The sequence below is a fragment of the Setaria viridis genome, chromosome 2 (genome assembly GCF_005286985.2).
Source record: "Setaria viridis chromosome 2, Setaria_viridis_v4.0, whole genome shotgun sequence".
In the NCBI taxonomy this organism is placed as follows: domain Eukaryota; kingdom Viridiplantae; phylum Streptophyta; class Magnoliopsida; order Poales; family Poaceae; genus Setaria; species Setaria viridis.
Genome location: NC_048264.2, coordinates 34,551,808 through 34,576,142, shown reverse-complemented (window position 1 = coordinate 34,576,142; position 24,335 = coordinate 34,551,808). Strand labels below are relative to the sequence as shown.

General features: G+C 39.5%; 2 protein-coding genes across 3 annotated transcripts; both read left to right on the top strand.

Annotated features, from left to right (window-relative positions):
• Positions 1-3,430: 3,430 nt before the first annotated feature.
• LOC117846393 (cinnamoyl-CoA reductase 1) lies at positions 3,431-6,995 on the top strand. Of its 2 annotated transcripts, none has more exons than XR_004638292.2 (5): positions 3,431-3,600; positions 3,683-3,852; positions 4,121-4,306; positions 6,374-6,603; positions 6,687-6,729. XR_004638292.2 is itself a non-coding variant. In XM_034727548.2 (5 exons), the coding sequence occupies exons 1-5, from the start codon at positions 3,483-3,485 to the stop codon at positions 6,883-6,885; spliced, it is 780 nt and encodes a 259-aa protein (XP_034583439.1). In that variant the 5' UTR covers positions 3,431-3,482; the 3' UTR covers positions 6,886-6,995. The 2 variants fall into 2 exon arrangements, 1 of the variants encoding a protein (XP_034583439.1); XM_034727548.2 differs by having other exon boundaries at positions 6,497-6,603; positions 6,687-6,995.
• Positions 6,996-14,240: 7,245 nt separating this feature from the next.
• On the top strand, positions 14,241-17,085 carry LOC117845746 (cinnamoyl-CoA reductase 1). Its single transcript, XM_034726813.2, has 6 exons — positions 14,241-14,696; positions 14,837-15,006; positions 15,586-15,774; positions 15,917-16,079; positions 16,262-16,451; positions 16,585-17,085. Exons 1-6 carry the CDS (start codon positions 14,555-14,557, stop codon positions 16,769-16,771), a joined length of 1,041 nt encoding a protein of 346 aa, XP_034582704.1. The 5' UTR covers positions 14,241-14,554; the 3' UTR covers positions 16,772-17,085.
• The last annotated feature ends 7,250 nt before the right edge of the window (positions 17,086-24,335 follow it).

Below are 24,335 nucleotides of genomic sequence, written 5' to 3'. Positions count from 1 at the left end.
TTCTAATTAATCACAATGATCTTGTATTGAAAAAAGGTGTAGCATGAATAAAATAAGTTTATCATATTGTTCATTAGGACCACCATAACCTAAGTATTGCAGCTAAGCATAACTACCCAACAGAAAGGTAAACCCAGGTTGACAAGGAATCATCATAAAAACTAGGCAAACCTTAATAGGACCCATCAAATTTAATACAAGCATATGCAATAGTGACTAATAATGTTATTGGGATAGAAGCATAAGGACACACTTGCCTTCCTTTAAGTAGTGTTTCTGCTTAGAATATCTTCAACTTCTTGCTCTTGAATGTCCTCAAAGCATGTTCGTTCTACTCGCATCAAACATCCACGACTTCTAGAGCACGCACATACAAGCAAACCAAAGAACTAAATTAAAAACAGTACACCAATCATCAGAAAAAGGATTGAAAAGTGGTACAAACTACTCTACACATTGAGACAAATGCGTGAGTGAAAGAATCACTCAAAACGGAGTTAAAACGAAGAAGTTATGAGATAAATAAGGTTGCAAGGACCTAGTTGTGATTAATTATAGATTGGGAGGGTTAGAAGGGAAGATTTACATGTCACCAGAAATAGTGCTCGCAAATAACAAAAATAGAAAGGTTAGATCTATAAAAGTGTGAGGCTCGTCTTAGATTGAGAAGAACCGAAAAGATTGAGGGGTTTGATGTAAAGTTACGAAGACACAAGAAAAGGATAACTAATTACCTATTAATTCCGGGATCTATTTGCAAAACTAGCTTGTCTTCTTCCTCCAAACTCCATCACGGATCAAAAACTCAGATTGAAAAGGCAGGGGTCGGCCAGAGGCGTTGCTAGGCGGCGGTGGCTAGGCCACGGGTCAAGGGTGCGGCCGGTGACGGTGTGGCGCAGTGCAGTGCTAGTGGCGGTGCGCGTTAGCTCGCACACGCAGGTGCGCGCAGGTGCAAAGCCACGGGAAGCAGACCGTTATAGTCGTACATAAACAGGTCGTAGAAATATGAAAAGAGAGAAAGAGGGGATAGCTGGAACGAAGTCCGATCTCGCGTATGAACGGCAAAATGGAATGAGAACGACGAGACAAACGAGATGCTGTGCTCACCTTCGACCGAGGATGAACAATGCCGACGGAAAAGCTCGCCGGAGTTTGGGAGGAGCTCGCCAGAATTGGGGAAGATGACGGAGCCGACATTGGATTGGCACAATCCACCACACCACGACGTAGAGCTTGAAGAGAGGAAGTCTGTGATGGTATCGGTTTTCGCCGAAACTCCACGGTTTCTCCGGAAAAACTTGCCGGAGTTTGGTGAAGACTGGACTTTGACTTTAGATCTATGGAGCTAGGAGAGCCAACTCGAAAAAAGATTTTTAGATCTGGAATCTTCGCGTCGAGGTGAACACAGTGATATATATGTAGGCCAAGTTGGGAAAAAGTTATTTTCGAGTTGACTTTTCTATTTTCAGAATTTCTGATTTTATTTATCTGCGCGAAAACAAATCCAGAAATAGATGGACTCATTTTCTAAAGCGAGAAAAATATCTAGAAATTTCTAAAAATTCCGAGATAAATCTCATAGATGGATTGGGATGCAAGGAATCCAAATAAAATACTTGGAGCTCATGAAAAGGATTTTAGAACCTTCCAAAAATTGGATTTAGCTCTAGGAAAAGGAGAATAAATTCCAGAAAAAGCTGAAAAATTCTCAAAAAGATATAGACAATGTCTAAACGTATTTTTAAAACTTTTTACACTCAAAAAACTCCAAGATGCATTAGCATGAATGCACAGACATAGAACATCATTATTTAATTTAGAAAAATAAACAATTATTTTCCTATACTAAATTTCCTGTGAAGGAAAAAAATAAAGGTGGGGAAAATTTTAAAATTATGAGAAAATTATTATTTATTTATTTCTTTTATTCACATCATGAAATTCAAAAATTTCAGGGTGTGACACCGCTCAAAGAGAGATCAAAAATCAAAATTTCATGGATGCGCCTTCATCGATCAAAATTGAAATTTTCAGAAGCCGCGGCCTCCTTCCATCCGGCCTCTGATCCCTAGCCTATATAAACCCCGCCATGGGTTTATGGAAGTCCGTCAGTTCACCCATCGCTAGCAGCTTCCTCCAATCCATGGCCTCACCAGCCCTCGACCTAGACTAAGAGCCACCAGCTAATGATCTAGATCTAAAACATCCCATCCCCATCGATTGGGATGGCATTGAAGAGTGGGATGGTCCTACCCATGAGCTCGGCCTTGACGCGAGCACGGATGGGAGGCGAAGTGAACGGGGCTGGGCGATGCATTGAAGAGGTAGACGGCGTGTGCGCGGAACTTGCGCGATCGGCCCGAGACGGAACAGACTACAACCGGGAATACACAGATCATTCTAGAACACGTTTTATTTTGTTATACACATATCAAATCTGGACTGAGGGAGTACTCTATAACATTTTCATCCATATTTATAATCATTAACTTTTCACTTTGCATCGCATGTATACGCTTGAATTTGTTTAATAGACCCTAAGTTTGAGCTATAATTTTAATATAGAAATCTATATTCTCATCACTTCCTCTACATCTTTATAAATGGTGACACATCATGTGTATATACCTTAATTGTTATATCACATACCAATAGAGTAAGAAATAAATGAATCATATATTGGTGTATACTTTTAATTAATTAAGGTGTTTTGGATTAAAATTTAGAGTTACCTCATGTTATTGTTAGTAATGGCATATATGGGTAATGTAGAAGCAAACTTAAGGGGTTACTTTAATTTATTTTTAAGTATTAGTATCGGGCAATTTAGTTACAAATTTAGGGGGTTATTTTAAATTATTTTTATAATAGTATAGGTGGGTAATTTTGATGAAGATTAGGGGTTACTTTAGTTTATATTATATAATAGCAGAGGTGGGTAATTTAGATATAAATTTAGAGGTTACTTTACGCTATTTTCATAATAGCATAACATAACAGATCCAATAGCTTGATGATTTGAGTCTACCGATTGATAGCTAGATATTTTGTTTTTTTAAGAATTTCTCTCTTTTTTTAAGTGTCCACCGATTGATGGCCAGATATTTTGCTTTTTAAAAAAATTTCTCTCTTTTTTTTAAGTGTCCACCAGGATCTTAGGTGGCTTCAAAAGGAGCTTTTTTAAGTATTAGTATTAGGCAATTTAGTTGCAAATTTAGGGGGTTATTTTATTTTTTTTATAATGGTATAAGTGGGTAATGTTGATGAAGATCAGAAGTTACTTTAGTTTATATTATATAATGACAGACGTTGGTAATTTAGATATAAATTTAAGGAGTTATTTTAGTTGTATGAGCTCTTTAGGCTATTTTCATAGGTTATTTAAAGTTTTAAGTGGCTTCATCTGAGGCTTAAGATAAGATGCGAGCGGGAGCAGCAAGCCGAGCCGGCCGGCCGGCACCTGGTGTTTGGTTGGTGAGGAGATGGCGTCGCCGTCGGCGTCGCGGCGCGTGACCGGAGGCGGCAGCTACATCGCGTCGTGGCTCGTCAAGCTCCTCCTCACCTGGGGCTACGCCGTGAACGCCACCGTCCGTGATCCAGGTGAGTGTTGGCTGCCGCCTCTGCGCGCTGTTGAATCGGGTCGATGTGCAGAGAGTAATGGCGGCGGTGGACGCTGTTTCAGGCGACCCCAAGAACGCCCACCTGGGCCGGCTGGACGGGGCAGCGGGGAACCTGCGCCTGTTCAAGGCCGACATGCTTGACCCCGACGCGCTGGCGACCGCGGTCGCCGGGTGCGAGGGGGTCTTCCATGTCGCGTCTCCCGTGCCCTCGGTTAAGGCTGTCGACCCTGAGGCAAGAACCTATCTGAACTCGGTCCATTTGCTTTCAGACCGTACCTAGTGTTTCCTTCTGAACTAGGATGTGTTGAACTAACTGTTGGTGCAGTCAGTGTACATGAGCCACATTTCGTAGCAGAGTTTTTGTGGCTTTTGACCGTCATAGTTCCCTGATACACTACTGTGAAGATGCAAGTTTCTTACCGGAATTGTGTATCCTATTGAGTTTTACTCATTAAGCATCGGATATTTCTAATTGTTTGCCTTGACCCTTAACAATGCAGTCAGAAGTATTGGCACCAGCTGTTAAAGGCACTTTGAACATTCTTCAGGCTTGCTCAGCTAACAATGTTCAGAAGGTGGTTGTGGTTTCATCCACTTCTGCCGATCATTTTAACCCGAATTGGCCTCAAGGCAAGCCGAAAGATGAAAGTTGCTGGTCAGACAGAGATTTATGCTTGAAGAACAAGGTTAGTTTGTTGGGGCACTGAATTGCTGTCAGTAAAGGAAGTTCACCAGAGCACCACAAAGCACATGCTTGAAGATGAACATCTTGCTTATTAGACAGATGCACCCAATTGATTTTCTAGTTTCTGATTATAAGTATATTTCAGTTAGCACTTCTTGTTACTACTGATTGCTACTAGGGAGGATTAGGCTAATGCTAACCTAGTTCGGCTGGCTGGACTGGTATATGGCTGCCAAGACTCTTGCCGAAGAGACAGCCTTGGAGTATGCAGAGAAAAATGGACTAAATGTTGTTACAGTTTGCCCTTGTCTGGTTTTAGGCCCACTCCTGCAGCCAGCTGTTAGTGCCAGCAATGAATTCTTCATCTATGTTATAAAAGGTTGTGTATGTATTTTTCTGTTACTTACCATTCATTGTTCTTTATTATCAGGATAGCTAGCCCATTAACACATGCTCCTGCACAAACTAATAACTGTAAACTTAGGCCACGTTAGTATTAGAAGTTCATATATAAATTTAGACTCACAGTTAACCAAATTTGTTTATCCTTGTGCTCCTTTTATTTATTTTAACACAATACCCATATAGATACTTTGTAATCTCTATCCGGTTATGATAAGCTTTGGCTACCAATTACTCGGTTCATTATCTTCCCATTCATATTCTTTTTTTCTTCGCATGTTAATTAAGTTGAAACTCTAGTGCTTACTATACCTCTTGTTAAAGAAATCTTTATATATTTTACTAAGAATATGGATTCTAGGTCCTAGACTCACTCTTTGTTACTGTGATAGCATAAACAGGCATCTCAGCCTGCACCACAACGCTTAAGATGTTGGATTTGCTCTATCAAAGAATTATGAGTGTAATGGTATTTTTTTTCTTATAGAAGTATACCATTGAACTAGCAACTAACATAATTTATTGTCATGGAGTACTAATATAATTATATTTAAAATGCATTGCTATAAACTTATAATTATATTTAAGAAACAGTTTTATGATCGCTAAACTATGAAAAATATATTTATCGTTCATGCATCATGTGTATATATGGTCTGAATTGTGAATTGCGGCACATAGCATTACCGGATCAATGGTTGGATGTTTCTGTTTTTTTTTTCATAATTGCTAGGATTTATCTCTTTTTATAATGCATTTTGTGAGGACTAACGTGGAGGCTTTATAAGGAATATCCATTTAGTAATAGTAAGAATACATGTATGTATGGTGATTTCAGTGTCTTTGATTGGAAAACATACTGGTATTAATAACCAAGTGTATGGTTGAAGTTTTAGATGGGATCAGAGTACACTGGCAGTAGTGTTAGTTTCCTCGCTTGAATTACATTGAAGGAAGATCCTTCATGGTATTGTCATCATCTTGGGTTACTGACTTACTGGGGCCTTGAGTACTGGATGGACCCTAGACGCCGACGTGTTCTACACCTACAATGTGTACACAGTTTCTCTCTCATGTAAATTATCAGGAAAAACAATAGTTTATTTCAGAAAAAGTAACCATTCTCTACCTCCTGATTTAAACTTCTAGCATCTGATATCTTTTCAGCAGTGACTGTAGGTATCTCTATTCATTGTTAATTCTAATATTAAATCAAGTATGTTTTTCTTTTCTATTTTGTCGCGGTTCTGCTGAATCATACTCATTCCTCTTAAATGCACGCTAAACTACAATAGTTTACATCGCTTAACTACAGAAGTTTACGTAACACTGCTGGATTCTCTTAGCTTGATTATATCAGGGGGCGTTTGGTTCCTCGAGCTAAAGTTTAGTCCGTGTCGCATCGAATATTCGGAGGCTAATTAGGACTAAATATAAGTTAATTATAAAACTAATTGCACAGATGGAGGCTAAACGACGAGATGAATCTATTAAGTCTAATTAATCCATCATTAGCAAATGTTTACTGTAGCATCACATTGTCAAATCATGGACTAATTAGGTTTAATAGATTCGTCTCGCCGTTTAGCCTCCAGTTGTGTAATGGGTTTTGTAAATAGTCTACATTTAATACTCCTAATTAGTATCTAAACATTCGATGTGACAGGTGCTAAAAATAAGTCAGAGGAACCAAACAACCCCTTAAGGAGGTCCTGCTATAATGAACAACTTGCTGTGGCATGTAATTAATGTCCGTGATGTGGCTGATGCTTTGCTCCTGGTATACAAGAAAGCGGAATCATCTGGGAGATACCTCTGTGCACCAGATCGAGTTAGCACAAAAGATCTACTGAACATTTTGAAGAAAACTCACCCTAACTACAACTGCATAAACTGGTGGATCTCTTGCCATAACTATGTTGTTAGAACTTGACTGCTTATTAGCACTTATTTACATGGCTTACAATTGTCTTCTGCAGTGACAATGATTCGGATCTTAAATCTATAATCACACCAATTACGTCGGAGAAACTGAAGAATCTGGGCTGGAAACCAAGGACAATAGAGGAAAGATTGTCTGATAGCATTGAATACTACGAGAAGGCGGGGCTTCTGCAGGATGTGGAGGGATGTCCTTGCCGTCTTCCTCATCCTTTTCATCTGGATATAGATAAATGAAACAAACTGGCTATTGCTTCTCCTTTTATCTAATTACACAGAACATTGTTGATTGATACATTATATCATACACCAATAATGCATATGTGTTGAGGGACTTGCTCTTTTAATTGTTCACTGTCAGCTAGATGTAGTTGTGTACAACGATTGTTCACATCACCCATTCAATATAGAATGAGTTCTCTGTATGTACTCTATTATCCTTGCTACGGAAATTCTGATTTTGGACTGTCTACTTGTCTCCTGCGTTGTGCTTGTTTTGATACTCACCTTGACTTTTTTTGCTTTGCTAGTTTCTTTCAGTGATTTAATGATCGAAGAAGAAACCTTGGGATACAACAAAAGTAGTAGTCCTAATGTGGCAGACATGCTCATGGAGTCATGGGTGATGTGATTTGGTTTGTCAGTTTTAAAACCTACACAGTCAGTAGTCAATGGTGAACCGTCAAAAACTAAGGTGGTTAGTACGAATATCACAAGTAATTTATTCCTACTTCAAATCACTCTTGGCTACTAAAATTTTCACTTCATTTTCTGTGAGCATATTGAAGGGACACCGTACCTTAAGTATTACTGGGAGTAATTTTGCGCATGGCATGCAAGCTGTTTATGTGTAACGCCGCACTGCTTAACTTGCTATGATACTAAGTAGAGAACTCACCTTCCATGTGTCCCCTTTTATCCCAGTTTAAAGTTGGCCTGTTACTAAAGGCGGGGTGTCACGGTAGGCTGAATTGGTGGGGGGAGGGGGAGTGGAGCTTTAGTCCTGGTTGTAAATACCAACCGGGATTAAAGCCCCCCTTTAGTCCCAGTTGTAACAGCTAGTTTTTTTTCCCACCGATGGTCCTACTTTTGTCCCGGTTGGAAGCTCTAACCGGGACAAAAGGTTTTCTTCTGGTTGATAATTCCAACCGGGACAAAAGGGGGAGGCTTTTGTCCTGGTTGGTGTTTCCAACCGGGAGTAAACTTCCAACCGGGACAAAAGGGGTTTGTTTTTGTCCCGGTTGGAACTTCAGTCCGAGCCACTCCACTCCACAAGATAGAGAGCTTCATCGTCCTCTCCATGGCGCCGAAGCAAGCCTAAGGGAGGTGCTGCCCAAATTTTTTTCCTTATTTTCGTGGGGATTTCACTAATCCAAAATGTTGTGAAGGTTAGTGTTGGCGCTAGAAATCAGTCAACCGAATCCCCAGCGTCTGACACACAACCCGGGAGAATCTGCTTAACTCCTGTTCGGGTGATTGCCCTGGTGCGGTTCGCGCGGCGTGCCAGCCAATCTGACCTGTTGATTGGCAAGGAAGAATACGTGTCAGATCCAAAAGTCACGATCGGCTAGATTTCCGATCTCGAGGGAGCTTATCAGCGGATCGGCCGATTTGCCGTAATAAAGAAATCGGCTATGGGGCAACCGATTACTGTAGCAGTGTGGACGAAAACTATTGGAGTAATCAGTACAGCGCTACAATAGCAACACTAGGAACAGACCTAATTGGCTATGCGTGGAATTAAATAGTAAAATATGAGGAAAGCCGAAACTGCCGATTCCTAGCTGGATAACTGGTGATAAAACTAGAAAAACAGGTAAAACCTATGATTCTAGTAAATATCGATAACTAGTGAATAAATCTAAACGAAACGACAGCGATGCGCCCGAAGTTAGAGCTTAGAATTTACTCGATAAACGGAACTTACAAGATCGGCCGGAGGTCAAGTTGATGCAGCCCCGCCAACCCGTACGAACTCGTGAAAAAGAAGAAAGTATTTGGCGAAGTCGCCTGCTTGAAAGTAAGTACGAGGAAATAGTAATTGGTTGTATTGAGTAGTTGATGATTACGGATCTACAAAGGTGGCTATTTATAGCCCCGTACAGACGACTCCTTATCTGACTAGAACTCTATCTCTAATTTAAACAAAAAACGAATATTTACAAGTACGACTCGTACTAGGTTGGTTATTATACGCTTCATGGGCTGATTTCCTCTTCATCCTTCTGATCCTTCTCAAGCCCATACCAGCCCAATTATTCCAACCTTCTAATCGGCCGATCCTGTACAGTAGCATCGGCCGATCCTGGACTGTAGCACCATTCGGCCGATTTCCAACTGTCACTCCTATATTCTATTGTACCTTCCCATTTCTTTTTCTCCTGACGCCGATTTTACTTGTGACGAAATCTGGCGTCAACAGTTAGCTACTTCATCCTCCTTTCATTTATTGTTATTATGCTTTGTTTTATGCTTTAAAGAGGGAGAAAAAATGGGTTGGTTAAAATGAGGAAGAATGGAGAGGACGTGTGTATGCAAGCAGTGCTAAGGTATGAATTTCTGTACATAGAGATGGCTTCTACTGTTGGAGGTAGTGGCGATGGTGGGGGCGATCGTCATTCTTCTTGCGGCAAAGGGAAAATCATAGTTAGCTCTCATGATAAGCTGAAGAAAATGAGCATGTGGGAGAAAGCAATGCTTCGTTATTTGCAAAGATGTCATGAAGATGCTGTTGCGGCGGGTCAGGAACCTCCTTTTGGTGGTCATTATGCTCCATCGCCAGTTCTAGGTGTTTCACATCTACTTAGTACTACCGTTGCAGGAGGCACAAATAAAGCAAAGGATGAGGCTGGGTTAGCGAAACCTTCGTCTTCGTGGCTCAAGGATGCATAAAGTCCTCTTAGATAGTAGTCAATGGATGGTTTGTCGTAGTATATCATGTTGTTTGGATCTGAAATTTAAATATATATTTAAATATATGTATTTCTATCTATATCTAAACTTTCAGCATCATTTGCACTACAAAGTTTAACATGCTTTCAATCATGATAGCATGCAGATAAGTCGTAGAGCATATCAAATAACCATCAATAGGCACGTAAAGATGAATTTTGATGCGAAATGAAAATGACACACTTATTCGCAACAAGAGAACCTGATATTTGTAATCATAGAAGGATGAAGAAACAATATATTTGACATATAACCTAATATTTATAACGTTGGCAAGATATTAAAGATCTGCATGCGAAAAATCATATTAAAATTAACTGTGTATAACAGAAATAAAAAAGGAAAAATATGTAATCCATTTTCATGCGTAATACGATGCAGATGGACCGGTAATGAATGTATAATGCGGACAGACGGAGCAAGGAGTTTGTTGATGGCTTGCATTATTTTCTCGAAGTGGCCAAAGCGAACAAGCTAGACAACGGGTTCATATGTTGTCCATGCTTCCAATGCAGCAACAAGAATGACTATTCACAGGCTTCCAGGGGACTATTCACAGCCACTTGTTTAGATACGGTTTCATACCTAACTATTTGGTTTGGATCAAGCACGACGAAAGAGGGGTTGTAATGGAAGACGGCGAAGAAGAAGAGGATAATAACAACATTCCGGACTGGGCTGCAGGCCAAGCTTTTGCAGATACTGCAATGGGCGAGGTTGATGAAGATGAGTTTGCAGAAGACGGTCCTACTGATAGCCTTGGTCAGGTGCTACAGGATGCACATAGAGATTGCGAAACTATGAAGGAAAAATCAGAAAAGTTGCAGCACATGATTAATGATAAAAAAAGTATTGTACCAAGATTGCAAGTAGGGTCATAAAAAAATGGGTACTACACTAGAATTTATGCAATGGAAGGCTAAAAATGGTGTGTCCGATAAGGCATTTTAGGGGATGTTAAAAATTGTCAAGAAGATTCTTCTCGAGAATAATGAATTGCCGTCCACAACATATGAAGCTAAACATATTGTTTGCCCTCTTGGATTGGAGGTTCAGAAGATACACGCATGCTCTAATGACTGTATCCTCTATCGTAGTGATGGATACGAGAAATTGGATGCTTGTCCTATGTGCGGAGCGCTTTTGTATAAGATCAGGCGAGATGATCCTGGTGATGCCGAGAGGCAGCCTCCCAAGAAGAGAGTTCCCGCAAAGGTGATGTAGTATTTCCCGCAAAGAGAGTTCCCAAGAAGCTTCCACACGGGTCCCCAATCCGCAGACGCCAAGATTACCCGTGGACGAGCAACGGTTCCCTAAGGATGTCATCATGCAACGCACCTCATGTGCACTGCATAAACCGGTCGACAACATCACCATTAAAGTATACTTATACATAATATTTATGCAATCTTCTCAATCCATTCACGCCTCAGGAGTTTAATAACTTCTTTATTTCTACTATATGTACAAGTGGCGTACGGGAGTGCCTTACCAATCCTACTAGGGCAGACAAGCCAAGGCATGGAGATTCCACCTGGCTATGCCAGTGTCAGCCTAGAGCAGCTCGTTGATAGCTAATATGAAGGCCTAGATCTCGACCTGCTGGGAGCTGACGGGGAAAGGACACTAGGAGATGCGCTTCACGGGATCATTCTATGGCGCAAACGCTACATCATCATCCCAGCATGGAGGCATCACCACTCCCCGTAGATCACTAGCAGCGAACATTCCTCAAAGCTCAAGACCGTCATCTCCACCACGGCCTACTCCAGGACCATCATCTCCAGCACAACCTGCTCCAGGACTGTCGCTTCCTACTCGATCACGGTCTCCATCTCCAGCACATCCTGGTGGTGCGAGCGATGATGACAACAACATCCCTCCCCGATCATCATCGCCGGGACTAAGAGCCGCATCGAGTAAGGAACCTGCAACACCACTTAAGATTGCGACCACCGCCTCCCAAGCCAAGACAGAGAAACAAGAAAACAAAGTAGCCTAAATTGACTCCTGAGGAACGCAGGGATGCAATGACTCATGAGGAACGCTAGACCCAAACCAAAGCAGAATGCAGGGAGTGGTTCAAGAAAATGGTCGAAGAAAGAAAGGCAAAGGCAATGGAGCCACCACCAGTAGATCGAAGACAATTAAATTTTTTTTATAAAGATGTTAGAAGAAGCTAAGAAGACGCTGTCACCACTATCGACCGAATGTTAGTCAAGGCTGATGAGAGGCAAAAAAGGAAAGGAAAGTCATCTTCAAGGGGTACTGTCCCCCACCTCAGCCATATATTAGAAAGAGACGCTCAAAAGATAGCAGCAATACCCTTGGATCAACAAGAACAAGTAGTGAAATTCATCCAAGAAATATGAATGTCCCTTTCTGAATGTCTAGGGCAAAGTGAGCTGCCAACTGCATAGCCAGTTGAACCGAAATGGACCTTTGAGCTAGGCAAGTCTCTGGTATGGCCTGAGTTGGTATGGAAGCTATCAACAAAGATGTACGAATTCCATGAATGGTACATGAAGCAGTCCGCCATTGACAGGGAAATGTTCACCCTTAAGGTAAAACCGATAGATTTTTTTGATGAAGGCGAGAAAGTCCTATGGCTGGAATTCAAGGATATATATGAAGTGTACCATCATGATGCCCTTGACGTCTCTCTCATTAGCACCTGGGCTCTGTAAGTGTCCGTTTATCTATATGTAAATTTTGGCTCATATTATTATTATTTTTGCATGTGTCACCCTACTAACTTCGTCTTCCATTTTATAAAGGATGCTAATTCAGACGTGCGGACGAGAAGCGTACTTCCATGTTGGCTTCATGGATCCATGCCTAGTTAACCAACACCAGATACCAGATTTTTCAGATGTTGGTGGAAGTATACAATTTCCTGGTCAAACTAAATTATAAGAAATGCATACTACTTCCTTGCAACTTCAAGTAAGTGTGTGTATACCATCTATTTTCGTTTTCTTTTTCCTTACCTGATTAATGTTAGTTAGCTCTAACATGAACATTTACGTACGCAGTTTCTACTGGATCCTCCTAATAATTAAGCCGGATAGAAGCCACGTCACTGTCTTTGATTCATTGAGGAAACCTCCGAAAATTACCAAGACATTCAAGACATGCTAGACTTGTAATAATTGTAGACCTTTATCTCTGTGCAAAAATTTATTTCTTAAATTTTCACCTAACACTGTATCATTCATTATTTTAATCTGCAGCGTATAGGGACAATTCATCAGGAAATACAAAGGTCCATTCAAAGAAAAACTTATATGGAACACAGACCTCCCGGTACGTATGAAATTTGCACATTTTGTACATTCTATAGCACAAATATATCATAACTTATTTTTTCCCTACTGAAGTGCTTAAGAAAGGAACCCGGGAATAATCTATGTGGCTACTACGTCTGTAAGCACATGCATAGTTTTGTGGGACCCAAGGGACTAAAGACGACGCTGCACAACTTTAAAGTACGTAAAATAAAACTATTAATAATTAATTATTTTCTAGCTCCTTATATTTAATTGTTCATGTAACATTCACATATTTCCAAACTACATATGCATATAATTCAACAAAGACTCTTGGAGAAGGAAAGAATAAGGGGCAATATGTGAAGGTCTCATAGGATTCCCAGTGGACAAGGTGGTAAATCTACAAGAAGAATTTTATTACGATGGATGAAAATTAGACGCACCAAGCAACACCATAACGGGAAGATCCAACGAATGACTGGGGCAAATTTTTGTATATATATATACTAATTGTATAAATACTATGCTAAGATTTGTATAGTATGCTAAGAATTGTATATATAGTAATTGTATAAATACTAGTTTGATTTTATTATAAAAAAAGTCTTAACTACTAAAGGGTAACTAAAGGGTACGTGATGCATGAAATTATAGGCAGCATGCAGGCAGGCGCTTTCATGCATGCCCTTTAGTCCCGATTGGTTTTTTTAGGGTTTACCCGGTTGGAAAAACCAATCGGAACTAAAGGGTACCAACCGGGACTAAAGGGTGTCTTTAGTCCCGGTTGAGCGATCCGGGACTAAAGACCCCCTTTCATCTCGATTGCTTAATCTTGGATAGATTTTCGGGAGATTTGGTCCCTAACAACTGGGACTGAAGGCGAGTTTTCTACTAGTGTACCTCCAATATCATATTTGGAACATGATCATATGGAAAGGAGAATAGAACCTGTATCATAGAGGCAGATGAAGCACCCAGCGCTTCTTATTCCAAAAGAGTGTCCTTCTGGTTTTTTATTGGCTACACGCGACCTTGCAGGCAAAACTCTCACCCTTTCTTCTTTCTTTACACGATCTTGTAGATCTCTGGCTGCTACTTCTTTATTGAAAGATAAGAACTTTATTATCATAGGACAAAATAATATAGCTGTGAAGCATAAATGGGCAGATCTTGATACAAGGGAATCTCTCGTTCAATGTAATATAACTTATCAGGAGCTGCCTCCAGTACTAGGGATGCCTGGACGCACATGCTATTCTTTAGTTTATGGTTCAGAAATGTTCAAAAGGTCCAAGCTCGTGGTGCGCACATCACTACAAACAATCCGGCCTTTTTATTGCCAATTTGCGATCTGTGACGATCAAAACAGTCCCAAACAGAGTCAAGTCATACCCCTCCTCGTGCCTGACCATCGATCGAGCCAAAGGCGTACGTGAATCTAGAGGAAAACTGCTTTGATTAATTGACTTGACTCGTCGCTGGCGCAGGTAGTAGCTCCTAGCCACTCCTCTGGTGCCCGGTGTTTCCTTTGGAAAACAACGACGGGGCGCGTGTGATCTGCCTTATATCAGCAGCTGCCAGTGGGGCGTGGTTTCTTGCTCACAGCCACAGCCACACCTCGCGGGCACAGCACAGCCCAGCTCATCGACGACGAGCGAGGGCAGCAACTACGCAGGAGCAGGATGGTCGGACGCACGGAGGAGGGCGCTGCCGGGAGCGGGGAGACGGTGTGCGTGACCGGCGCCGGCGGGTACATCGCCTCGTGGCTCGTCAAGCTCCTCCTCGCCCGCGGATACACCGTCCACGGCACCGTCCGCGACCTGGGTAACCTAACTCCCTGATGCTCTGAATACTTATAACGTTTGCTGCCATATTTGCTTGCAGTAGACAGCTTTGCAGCTCGAGAAGAAACGACAGAGACAGCTTGAGAGTTGCTGGTCTTATTTTGTGTATTTCTGTTTCAGGTGAGAAGAAGACCGCCCATTTGAGGCAGTTGGAGAAGGCATCTGAAAACCTGAAGCTTTTCAAGGCCGATCTCCTTGACTATGACGCCATGGCAGCTGCAATCGTCGGATGCCAAGGTGTTTTCCATGTTGCCACTCCAGTTCCTTCAGGGAAAATAACCGATCCAGAGGTAACTTTGCTGTGGGATATTATATTTGTAATAAACTTTTAGTTATTATAGGTGGAGTACATGGGATCTAAATATAATTTTTTTCACGCCTCCTAATCAACTGAAAATCTTGGATAGTTAGTCCATGCCGACAACGAGGGTTAGGATTGTTTTTTTTTCTAGGAGGAATTGTTATCGGGCATGGAAGGGAGATGGATGAAGAAAAAAAAAATTGTGATTGAACTATATATAACATCACCCATATAATTCTTAAAGAGATATGAATGGGTAAATCCTAGAGAGGGCAATAGTACCTACGAATATATCACCATCAGATGACAGCTAGCGATCATGTGAAGATAGCGACATCCTACTGGACAAAAAGAAGGTTGTGTTCTTCATCCTCATGTGTGTTTTTATCTCAAAAACAACTGCATGCAAGAATTCAAGAACTATGCGCACGCATTAATCCGATGTTGAAAACCAAAAATGTTCATTGTCCGACAACGATAGATGTCCATTCCAACTTGCCATAGCTTTCTGCTCCTCTTTTTTCATATTTTCTTCTCCACATATATCACGCCGTGCACAACTTTTCAGCGAGAAATGTTGGGTCCTGCTGTTAATGGCACCACAAACGTACTCAAGGCTGCCTCGGCTGCGAATGTGCGTCGAGTGGTCGTTGTTTCATCCATGGTGGCTGTTGAGATCGACCCGAAAGATTGGCCCAAGGACAAGATCAAAGATGAAGGTTGCTGGTCAGACAAAGAAGCCTGCAGGAATAACGAGGTAACTAGCTAGCACCGTAAACTAGCAGCAGTGATGGAAGCAAGGAACGCCTAAACAACTCATGACCTGATTTTAAAATGCCAACTTGATCAGTCAATATCTAGCAAATTTGAATTCGTCACATCGCCGCGTGTGACTACAGGATTGGTACTCTGTTGCCAAGATCACTTCGGAACAGGCTGCGCTTGAGTATGAGAAGCAAACCGGGCTGGATGTTGTCACGGTCAACCCAGCCGTGGTCTTTGGTCCCCTTCTGCAATCAACGCTTAACACAAGCTGCCAGTTCCTCGTCTACTTCCTGAAAGGTTTCACTCATCACACATGACCTAAATATATGTTGGATTCCTTTTTCTTTAACTAATAAAAAGGAGATCCAGTAGTTGCAGTTTATTGTACTATTGATTTCAGTTGATCATCTTATGCTCACAACTCAGTTACCTTTCCTAGAGTGATAATTACAGCTACACAATCTTTTATCTTCATGCAGGAGGCCCTGATCAAATGAGGAACAAGCTTTGGCACATCGTTGACGTCCGGGACACGGCCGATGCTCTTTTGCTGGTCTATGAGGCACCTGAAGCCTCCGGTAGGCACATTTGCGCACCTCATTTCATCAGTGCCCGTGACCTGCTGGACTTACTGAAGAGCATGTACACTGAATACCCTTTCATGAGCAAGTAAGCTTTCTCTTACGTGACAATTCTCTTGTCCTTTCGTTCTTTTGTATACTGATAAAAGAACCTATTTTTGACGTAAATACTGATAAAGAACCTAGCAAAGTTTAACTTTGACACGATCTGAAATTGGCAGGGAGAGCATCTGTGACATGGATCACCCAGCTCCAATGACGTCTGACAAGCTGAAGAAGCTGGGGTGGAAGGTCAGATCGTTGAAGGAAACTATCGCTGATACAATTGAGTTCTGCAAGAAGGCTGGATTTCTTGAGGACGTGGCGGGGAATCCCTGCCGTTTTCCTGATATTTACAACAAAATCTAGCTTAGCAAAGAATCCAGGACCAGAGGAAGCACATGTATGGGCATCAGTATGGCAACTATTTAGCTTAGCTGCTTGATGCTGATTGTTTAGCAGCAAAAATAATGGTCTTGCCTCAGAAACGCCAATAAAGCCCCCTTCTCTTTTTTCAATATGTTTTTATGTATTCTGATTTAAACTATGAGAAAAGCCTCAGTGTTATCCTATCTGTATCGTGGCTAACTGGTGATGGACATAAACCTAAAAGAAGTAAGTCAAGGTAGGACCAACAAGATCCTCAAACAGAAATCATTTTACTATTATTGTTGCTACTATTACTACTGCATCTTTTTTTTTGCTGTTTTTATCTCTAATCTATCCTAGCTTGCTTGGAACTAGAAGGCTTTGTTGTACAGTATGTTATTTGCATGTGTTCTATTGTTCTTGTTTTATCTTACTATTACTAACTAGAGAGATTTCACATTTATCCTGATGAGATGCAAAAATAGATAAATTTTGGAAATTCTCACAAAAATCATAGACATCTGGACATCAATCTAGTAGACTCTAAACATCATATAGCTAAGATCATGGAGAAAAAATTATGAATAATCTCACTGGTACGGGTCATCCGGCCAGACATTTATAATTGAGAGCTAAACTTTTTCAAAAAAATATTCGTGGTATACTTATATTTGAATCTCTAACAAAATAACTCTTATTGCAAAAAACGTACCACTCGATAATGGAGAGATAAATTACACAATTCACGCTGCATATACTTCGTTATTGACCTCTTGATTAAGACAACCTTATCATGCTATCATCAACAGCAAAGTTAATTGAAATTAAGGTATTTGGTATACAAAGTTGCCTTACTTTTATCTGACGCTCACTCGAACCAAGCAAACCACAAACCAGCAGGGCCTTCATACAAATAAGCATATACATTTTCAGTGCGAAAAATGGTAATCAAGCAAATGGCTGATGTTTAAATTTTTTAGCTATGTTCAGTAAGCAAGCTGAGAAAAAGAAACAATAGATACGAACTTTCATCATGACAGCAAGCACACTTGAAAGAAGCTGTCCGCCCTCTCATGCTAGCAGAATCAAACAGGTTGACAAAATCACCAATTGGCAATGACGATGCCAGTTCCATATACTAGCCTATCAACCCGTGCTCCGGGTTAATGCTTTTAAAAGTTATTGTATTTGAAAATTATTTAGAAATTAAACTTCTAATTAATAGTTAAGATTGTTTACCTATTACTCTCTCATTTTTTAATCCTTCGACATAATACTCATATAGATGTCTACTTATATTTTTCTAGTTGTGATTGATTTTTAATTAATAATTACTCTACACCTTTCATCCAAATCCACACTTTTTCATTTTGTATCGCACCTCCATATATTATGTTTAGCATAAAAATCAATATTTTTCATCACTTCTTCACATACATGTGTAAATGGTCGATATGGTGTCACTCATCATGTGTGTATACCATAAGTTAGTATTTGTATATTAACAATGACATAATAGGTAATTTAGAATCATCTATTATCTTACTTTGGTACATTTATGTATGATGCACATGAAGATAATTAGATTACGATTTACATGCTTACTTTAGATTATTTTTAATAACAACATACGTGGGTAACTTAGATATAAATTTAGAATAACATTTTAAGTTATGCTTTATAATGATATGCATAAGTAAATTAGATTGGAAGAGCTCGGCAATTTATATAAAGGTTTAGTGTTTATTTTAGAATATTTTCATAATGAAAGTGGTGGGTAACTTTTTTAAAGATATAACAGACCAATGATTATGAGTATTAGAGTTTACTGGATTGATGTTTGATGTTTCTAATTGTGAGAATTTTAGGATTTGTCCTTTTTTCTAATGTGTCTCATAGAACTTAGTCTCCAATAGGAAAAAAATTGAGGCCGCATTGCTACAAAACTATTACCTTGATCTACCTCTCATTTGTTAAATATTCGAACACAATAGTTATATAACTATAGATACATACTTATTATCTTTATACGATTGTGATAGATTTTAGTTAGTAATTACATTACCTTGATCTACCTCTTATTTGTTAAATATTCGAACACAATAGTTATATAGATATATACTTATTATCTTTATTCGATTGTGATAGATTTTAGTTAGTAATTATTCTATAATATTTTCATCCACATTTACAATCTTTAAGTTTTCACGTTGCATCGCAGTTATGCGCTTCAATTTTTTTAATAATGGATCCTAAGTTTGAGCCATACTTTTAACATAGAAATCAATATTCTCGTCACTTGCTCCATATCTTTATAAATTATGATACACATCATGCATATGTACCTTAATAATTATATCATATACTAATATTTGATTTAGAACCATATATTGGTCTATATTTCTAATTAAGATGATTTGGATTAAAATTTAGGTTACCTCATATTATTTTTAATAATAACACGTGTGGGTAATATAGATGTACATTTATGGGTTACTTTAAGATATTTTTATTTAAGTATTAGTGGTGGATAATTTTGTTACAAATTTAAAAGGTAATTTTAAATTATTTTTATAATAACATAAGTGAGTAATTTTGATAACGGACCTTGCTAAAGTACACCTCTTACCTAAGACCTGAATTAAATCTAGACCCTTGATTATTAAGAAAAACTAATTAGAAAATAGAAAAAAACTACCAACCCACTTCTTTCCAACTACCGGTGACATACATGCATGCATCCATCTAGTCTTTATCTCTTTAAAGTCCTATCAGCATGCGTGCATAGCATCATAAACATTTTAATTTTTTCCAATAATTTTTTTCTCTACTACCGTGCAACGGCATATAGGTCCCATGTCTGCCATGTCTCATAGTATGATTTTTATTCATCACATCTGCATATGTATGCTATTTCTGATGTTGCTAACAATTTAATCTCATGTCAAAGCAATTTTTTGCTACAATGTTACGTACGATACAATTGTCACGTCCCCTAAAAATTTGACCTGCCACATCTCATTTGAAATATGTTGCATATAACGCAATTATTATTTACCTAAAGAAATAATCTATTAGATGTCAAAAGATATATTTACGTATGTACATTGCAACTCACATACAACAATTAGTATATTTTTTTAAAAAAATAGATTAAGTACATATGTGCATCTGTCACGTAATGGAATTAGATTTGCATAATATTTCTTGAAGTTTTTGTATACATCATGTTAGGGTAGTTAGATTAGAGGTTACTCACATGCAACCATTAGTATATTTTTTTAGAAAAAATAGACCATGTATGTACGTGCATCTGTCACGTAAGAAATTAGATTTACTTACATCTGTTTTGAATTTTTTGTACACATCATGTTAGGGTAAGTTAGATTAGAAGTTACTTTAGTTTATTTTATATAATGGCATGGTGGGTAATTTAGAGGCAGATTTAGGGATTACTTTAGGCTATTTTGATAATGGTATAGGTGGGTAATTTTTTTAGAAAACATAATAGATCCAATAGCTATGATGATTCGAGTCTACAAATTGATGGCTAGATGTTTTACTTTTTTGTGAGAATTTCTAGAATTTCTCTCTTTTTCTAGAGTGTCTACCTATGATCCTAGGTGGCTTCACCTGGAAGCTTCAAAAACAGTCTTCAATTAGTAATAGTAAGATACAATACAAGTGCAGGGCCGGCCCGGGGGGGGGGGGGGGGGGCTGCCCTGGCCCCCCAAATCCTAGGGGCCCCACCCCAGGTGTCAGGTAGCAGGAGGTACTCAAGTGCTTTTGGGCTTTGGGCCGGCCTAAAGCTAAAGGGCAACGCAATTAGCAGCTAATAGGTGGCAGGCTACCGTACCAATTAGTAGTTGGAGTTCTAATTGGAGTTCGGATGATAGGTGCGCCGTGCGCAGCAGATCGCACACGATTAGGCAGGTAGTAGATTGCGTCCTAGCCTCCTGGTACCGCAGCGCCGCCGCCGCACGCGGCACGCCGCACTACCGTAGCGTCGGCCAGGGACGCCACCGCACGCGTGCTGCGCGCCTGCGCCCGCTCTCCCAGCGCATGCACACGCGATCCTTGTCATGACTCGTGCCATCGTGCGCGTGTTCTTCTTGTTCGACTGCATCAGCACATAGGTACACTGCTTGATTACCAATTCCCCAATTCTCCATATCATTAATTATTAATTCACAAGTTATTTAATCTCAACTGATTTATAACTATTGTATATTTATAATAATTTTAGCACTGTGGGAATTGGGATATCATGTCGTCTAGAAAATATGAATCAGGCTGCGAAAAAATGAAAAGGAAAAGACGTGTGGATGAGTTGATAGAATCACACAGAGGAGCTATGGATAAATTTTGCAAGAGTTATCATGGCTCTAAGAGTAATACGGGGGCCTCGACGAACCCAGATGAGTTGGCAATAGTTGTTGCGGATGAACCAACTAATGGGAATCAGGAAGAAAATGTTAACATCAACGTCGATGATAACAATGTAAGTGACTCTCAGACCACAGTAAATGCATCAGGTGCACATGCACAGTCTGCTAGTGTTGATGAGGAACCAATTTACACTTCAGATATTTATGATCCAAGAAATTGGGATAATCTTGATAATAAAGCAAGAGACATATTAGTCGAGAAAGGGCCTATAAGAGAAGAAAATATCAAATTTCCTCTAGATGCTGCCTCAAGACATTTTTCATATGCTCATTATTCTAGAAAATTAAGCAATGGAGAGGTACATGATAGAAAATGGTTAGTTTATTCAAAGCATGTTGACAAAGTTTTTTGTTTCTGCTGTAAGATCTTCAAGTCTAGCACTAGCAAGAGTCCTAGTTCCTTAGCAGGTGATGGGTTAAGAAATTGGAAGCATATCAGTGAGAAGCTTAAAGAACATGAAAATAGTGTTGAGCATATTAGTAACATGAATAGTTGGAATAAATTAAGAGCTAGACTGCGGAAAAAGGAAACAATTGACAAAGAATTGCAGCAGCAAATCACAAAGGAGAAAGAACGGTTGAGGCAAGTTTTGTTAAGAATAATAGCCATTGTGAAATTTCTTGGTAAACGCAATTTGGCTTTCAGAGGAAGTAGTGAGCAGCTTTATAACAATAGTAATGGTAATTTCTTAGCTTGTGTTGAGATGATTGCAGAATTTGACTTGGTAATGCAAGACCACCTTAGACGTATTCAGAACAAAGAAATTCATTATCATTATCTTAGTCACAAAATTCAGAATGAGTTGATCTCTCTTTTAGCTTCTGATATCACAAGTTATATCATAAAGGTTGTTAAAGAGGCCAAGTATTTCTCTGTTATCCTAGATTGTACCCCTGATGTCAGTCATCAAGAACAAATGACTTTATTAGTTCGATGTGTTAATTTGTCTGATGGCAAGATAAAAATTGAGGAGTACTTTTGGGGTTCTTGCAGGTGGATGACACATCTGGTATGGGGCTTTTTAATGTATTGCTTGAATCTATGGAGTCCTTTGGCCTAACTATTAGTGACATAAGGGGTCAAGGATATGACAATGGTTCTAATATGAAAGGAAAATACAAAGGGGTACAAACACGGTTACTTGATATCAATCCAAGAGCATTGTATATGCCATGTGCTTGCCATAGTCTAAATCTTACTCTTTGTGATATGGCAAAATCTAGTGGGAAAGTTGTTTCATTTTTTGGAATTGTTCAACACATATATGTGTTATTTTTTGGTTCTACGAAAAGATGGAATATTTTGCTTAAACATGTTCCTAGTCTAACTGTGAAATCATTATCCAATACTCATTGGGAGAGTCGAATCAAAAGTGTTACAACAATAAGATATCAAGCTACTGAGTTAAGATCCGCTTTGTCTGAGTTACATCATGATTCTGATGTTGAATATAAGGATAGAAGTGATGCAAAAAATTTATTTGATGCACTTGGCAGCTTTGAGTTTCTACTTGGTATGGTTATCTGGCATGATATTTATTTGCTGTAAATAAAGTGAGCAAGAAGCTGCAGTCACCAGCCTTGTGTATTAACTCTACTTTGAAGCAAATACAAGGTATAATGCAATACTTTGAGAATTACAGAAATGAGGGGTTTTCTTCTAGTCTGATCATCACCAAAGGTATTGCAACAGACATGGGTGTGGAGGCATCATTTCCTGAAAAATGTCGTGCTACGAGGAAGAAACAATTTGATGAAAGTAATTGCCAAGAAGAAATTCCTGAAGCTGATAAGGCTTTTGAAGTTGAATATTTTTTTTGTTTTGGTTGATATGGCAATCGCTTCTTTGAAGAACAGATTTGAAGAACTCATGGTGTTTAAAGATATATTTGGATTTTTGATGAGCTCAAGCACTTTGAAGTCATTAAATGATAATGAACTTGAAGAATGTTGCATTAAATTTGCAGAAACCTTTTCTTTTGATGGTTCATCTGATGTTGAGGTATATGATCTTATTTCTGAATTGAAGATTATGAAATTCACTTTGCCAGATGACGTAATGTCTGCTATGGAGATTTTTAAGCATGTCAGAGATGTGGATTGTTATCCTAATGTCTCCATTGCTTACCGACTCTTATTTACTGTGCCTGTGACTGTCGCATCGGCTGAAAGAAGCTTTTCAAAGTTGAAGTTATTGAGGAACTATTTGAGGTCAACAATGACTCAGGAGAGGTTAAATGGTTTGGCAACATTATGCATCGAGAAGAAATTGTTGGATGAGATTGACATAAACTCTATCATAAGTGACTTTGCATCAAGGAATGTTAGAAGAAACTTTTAATGTAATATGTATAAATAATTTAATATGAATATTACTTTTAGATACATTCAATTATTTATTGGTAATATTTTATATATATTTGTATAATGTTTATATTAAAAGGCCCCAAATTTTACTTTCGCCCCGGGCCTCCCAAATCTTAGGACTGGCCCTGTACAGGTGATGTGCAGTAGGAAATGTTATTAAATTGCTTCCAGGTTAGGAGAGAAATTAGCATCATTAAAGTTCAAAACAGTCACATAATAATAGAGTTCCATGTTTTTTTTATACACATGCAAAGTCTTGCAAGCTGCAATGAACTTGACACATAGTTGTAGCGTAGCACCACCAAATACAACAACATTCAAATCAAAGTCGGTACATGTCGTCCATAATAAGAGAAGCAAATTAAAATGCACACAGAATCACGACCGATGCTGTTGCCGAGACTAGATTTTGTTGAATAGAGGAGGGAAATGGCAAGGAGCCTCTCTGTTAGAGTGCGCAGCAGATTCCGGCCCGGCCTGCTGTACCCACGAGCCGGCACCGGAATCCGCTACGCACTCTAACAGATGATATCAGAGTCAAAAGGTCAAGAAACTTGGAACATCTCTTGGGTCACGTGATGACGGGGGAGCTCGTGAACATCTCCGGAGGGTCACACGGGGTTGATGTGACTGGAGAGTTGACTCGGGACCTAGGATGACGTTTTCGGGAGATCGCATGGGTTGTATGTGATGGAAGAGTTGGGCTCGATGTGTGACGGGAAGATTGTTAGGTTTAGTCCCACATTGGA

Bases quoted from the DNA above. Each gene is read 5' to 3' on its own strand.
- LOC117846393 (XM_034727548.2), top strand. From the start codon at position 3,483: ATGGCGTCGCCGTCGGCGTCGCGGCGCGTGACCGGAGGCGGCAGCTAC. The intron at 3,601-3,682 runs GTGAGTGTTGGC...ACGCTGTTTCAG, and splicing joins CGCCACCGTCCGTGATCCAG to GCGACCCCAAGAACGCCCAC. The intron at 6,604-6,686 runs GTGGATCTCTTG...TGTCTTCTGCAG, and splicing joins AACTACAACTGCATAAACTG to TGACAATGATTCGGATCTTA.
- LOC117845746 (XM_034726813.2), top strand. From the start codon at position 14,555: ATGGTCGGACGCACGGAGGAGGGCGCTGCCGGGAGCGGGGAGACGGTG. The intron at 14,697-14,836 runs GTAACCTAACTC...TTTCTGTTTCAG, and splicing joins CGGCACCGTCCGCGACCTGG to GTGAGAAGAAGACCGCCCAT. The intron at 16,452-16,584 runs GTAAGCTTTCTC...TGAAATTGGCAG, and splicing joins GAATACCCTTTCATGAGCAA to GGAGAGCATCTGTGACATGG.